Source organism: Aulonocara stuartgranti, assembly GCF_965226115.1.
Source record: "Aulonocara stuartgranti genome assembly, chromosome: 2".
Taxonomy (NCBI): Eukaryota; Metazoa; Chordata; class Actinopteri; order Cichliformes; family Cichlidae; genus Aulonocara; species Aulonocara stuartgranti.
The window spans coordinates 14,207,651-14,210,198 of record NC_138940.1 but is presented as its reverse complement, the minus strand read 5'-3'; the positions used below and the strand labels follow the sequence as shown (position 1 = coordinate 14,210,198).

The 2,548-nt window shown below is 42.2% G+C and overlaps 1 protein-coding gene across 1 annotated transcript; it reads right to left on the bottom strand.

The window, feature by feature from the left end:
- Window positions 1-673: 673 nt before the first annotated feature.
- LOC309717299 (uncharacterized protein) lies at window positions 674-1,736 on the bottom strand. The gene is made up of 2 exons (XM_082551745.1): window positions 1,714-1,736; window positions 674-1,604 (listed from the first exon to the last, which is right to left on the bottom strand). Exons 1-2 carry the CDS (start codon window positions 1,714-1,716, stop codon window positions 753-755), a joined length of 855 nt encoding a protein of 284 aa, XP_082407871.1. The 5' UTR covers window positions 1,717-1,736; the 3' UTR covers window positions 674-752.
- Window positions 1,737-2,548: the final 812 nt, after the last annotated feature.

Here is a 2,548-nt window from a genome sequence, read left to right as displayed (position 1 = left end):
AAAATTGCTACTCCCCGTTGTCTAGAATTATAACCGGCTGCAAACACGTTAGGAAACTCAGGTGTTTTAAGTTCATTTAAACCTGTGACAGGTTTGTGAGTTTCTTGTAATAAAACAACATCTGCCTGTAGTTTTTTAAGCTGGTTAAATATTTTTAACCTCTTTCCTCTGGTGCCAGCTCCATTTACATTCCATGTGACAAACCTCAGCATGCCCTTAATTATGCGTGTATGTTTAATGATGTATGCTGGGTGTTTCGTTTAGACAGGTGGAGAGAATATGGAAACATCCCTTGTTTGTAAATAGAAAGAGAAAAAGAAGTGTGGTGAGAGACTCCATAAGTCTGACTATGTGTGCGAATATTCACTAATATGAACAAGCGTGGCTTGCTTATGTGTCCTGCAAGTCTGTGCGTGCTGTGAGGCTGTTGTGAATGTGCTGCCGTTGAGCTGATGTGTTTGCGTGATCGTGTTGTGAAAATATGGAGAAATAGAGGGTGTTGTTTGTAGGTGAGTGGGGAAGTAGGTGACCACAGCAGTGAAAGACAAGAGAAAGAAAGAAACCACATGAACTGTGAGCGACAACAAAAAAAAGGAAACGAAACGGAAACATTCCAATTAAAGCAATGACGGAGGGTGACGGTGTTATATCTGCTATGACATCATATTGATATTACTAGGTTAAACACATTTTAAAGGAGAAAGTGTGAATGAATAAGAAAAGAGTGTAGCGGGTTCTTATCTGGAGTGCAGTTAATATAACCACGGTGTGGTGCCGGGGTCGCGGTACAGCTGTCCGTCCACGTAGAGCCGGTCCACAGCGATGACAGCACGGGAGCCTTTCTGGATAAAGCTACGTCGAACTGGGAACAGGACCTTGCGTCGTTCCAGGATCTCTTTGGGGAACTGGTCGTTCACGCTGAAGTCCGTTCCTTTCAGCTCTCTGCCGCGACTCTTCACCTGTTCCTTCTGTTTGAATTGAGTGAATTTGGCCACAATAGGCCGTGGTCTCCCGGTCCGCGACCGCGCGCCCCCCAAGCGATGTACTCTATCGAAGTCGATGTTCTTTACGGTGTCCTCCGGCAGCTTCAGGTGGATTTTAATGAAGTTTTTCACCGTTGCCTCTGCGTCCTCTCCGGCAGTTTCTGGAATACCAGAAAACACAAGATTATCTCTCATGCTACGGGCTTGTAGATCGATAACGGACTCTTTTATTTTTTTATTTTCAATGTTTAGCTGGGTCACGTTATCGGTGAGAGATTTAACCGACTCCCGTAGCGTGGCATTTTCAGCGGCAAGCGTTTCCACCTGCCGCTGGCTGAATTCCAGGGATTCTCTCAGAGATTTAAATTCCCGGTGTAAGATCTCCACCAGGGACAGCCTCGCATCGAAACTGGACAATCGCTTGTCGATTGACTCCAGGATTTCTGCGATGTCTTTGCCGGCAGGCGATGTTGTACCGGGGGAGTCTGCCTGGCGACTTCTCTTCGATGACGGCGTCTCGATTTTGGCCGGGGAAGATGCACTCTGGGCCTTATGCATTACTAAATCTTGAAAACAGCGGTCGATGTAATCTTGGAGAGCGTCTAAACTCTCCCCGTTGTCCTCCAGGGTGTTAGAGATGATAAAACAGATGTTGTTAGTTATATGACAATTGATTAGTATATTTGGTAATACTGAAGCTTGGAAAAACCTTTGTTAAACTCTATGCTACCATTTGCTTTTTCTCCGCCAAAATCTCCGGCGTCTGACGTCACCTACAACATCACTTCCGTCACTTACCTCATTAAAGTTGAATAAAACTATCCAGTTATGAAACTGAGATTTTATCTCAGCCAAACTTATTTACTCAGGAACAAATAAAACATGGATATAATTCACTTGGATGATTTGTAACGTTTAATGTTTAATTTAATTTCAAAGTGAATTATATATACCTCCACTCAGTGGTCAAGGCCAGCAGGGGTTTTGAAAATTATCAGGCTTGTTCCCTGGGTATCGTGAGTCTCAACAGCCCCGTCAGTTAACAGCTGGTGAGAGGAGCTGGCTGTTAGCCTCCAAAAATGTCGCAGCACTTTTGCAAAAAGGTATTGTCTTGATAAATCGAACATACATTTGAAGCTTACACATCTATATTCTTGCCTAAAAACATCTTAAAACTTTATTTTGTGTCACAGAAAAACTAATATTTCAAACATTACTGACCACTTTTGATTCTCTCCTCCACTATTATCACTTTTGAATTTCAGGCAAAATGCATTCTGGGATTGTTGGCTGCACCAGGAACTCGTCATCTTTGATAGAATGAGCAGAGCAAGAACTATTGATGTAAACTTTGAATGGGAACCATACTTGGGCTGCAACTGATGATGTTTTACAAATCCACAAGAACAGAAGTTCTTTTTTGTTGTTACGTAGTTTGTAATTGCTTTTGATATAAACAATTTCTTTTGTGTTTTACTGTAGATAACTGAATTCGGGACTCTGGTTAAGTGTTCTCAACTTTTGTATTTTGTTCTCCAACTGAAAATACACAAATAAAAAAATAA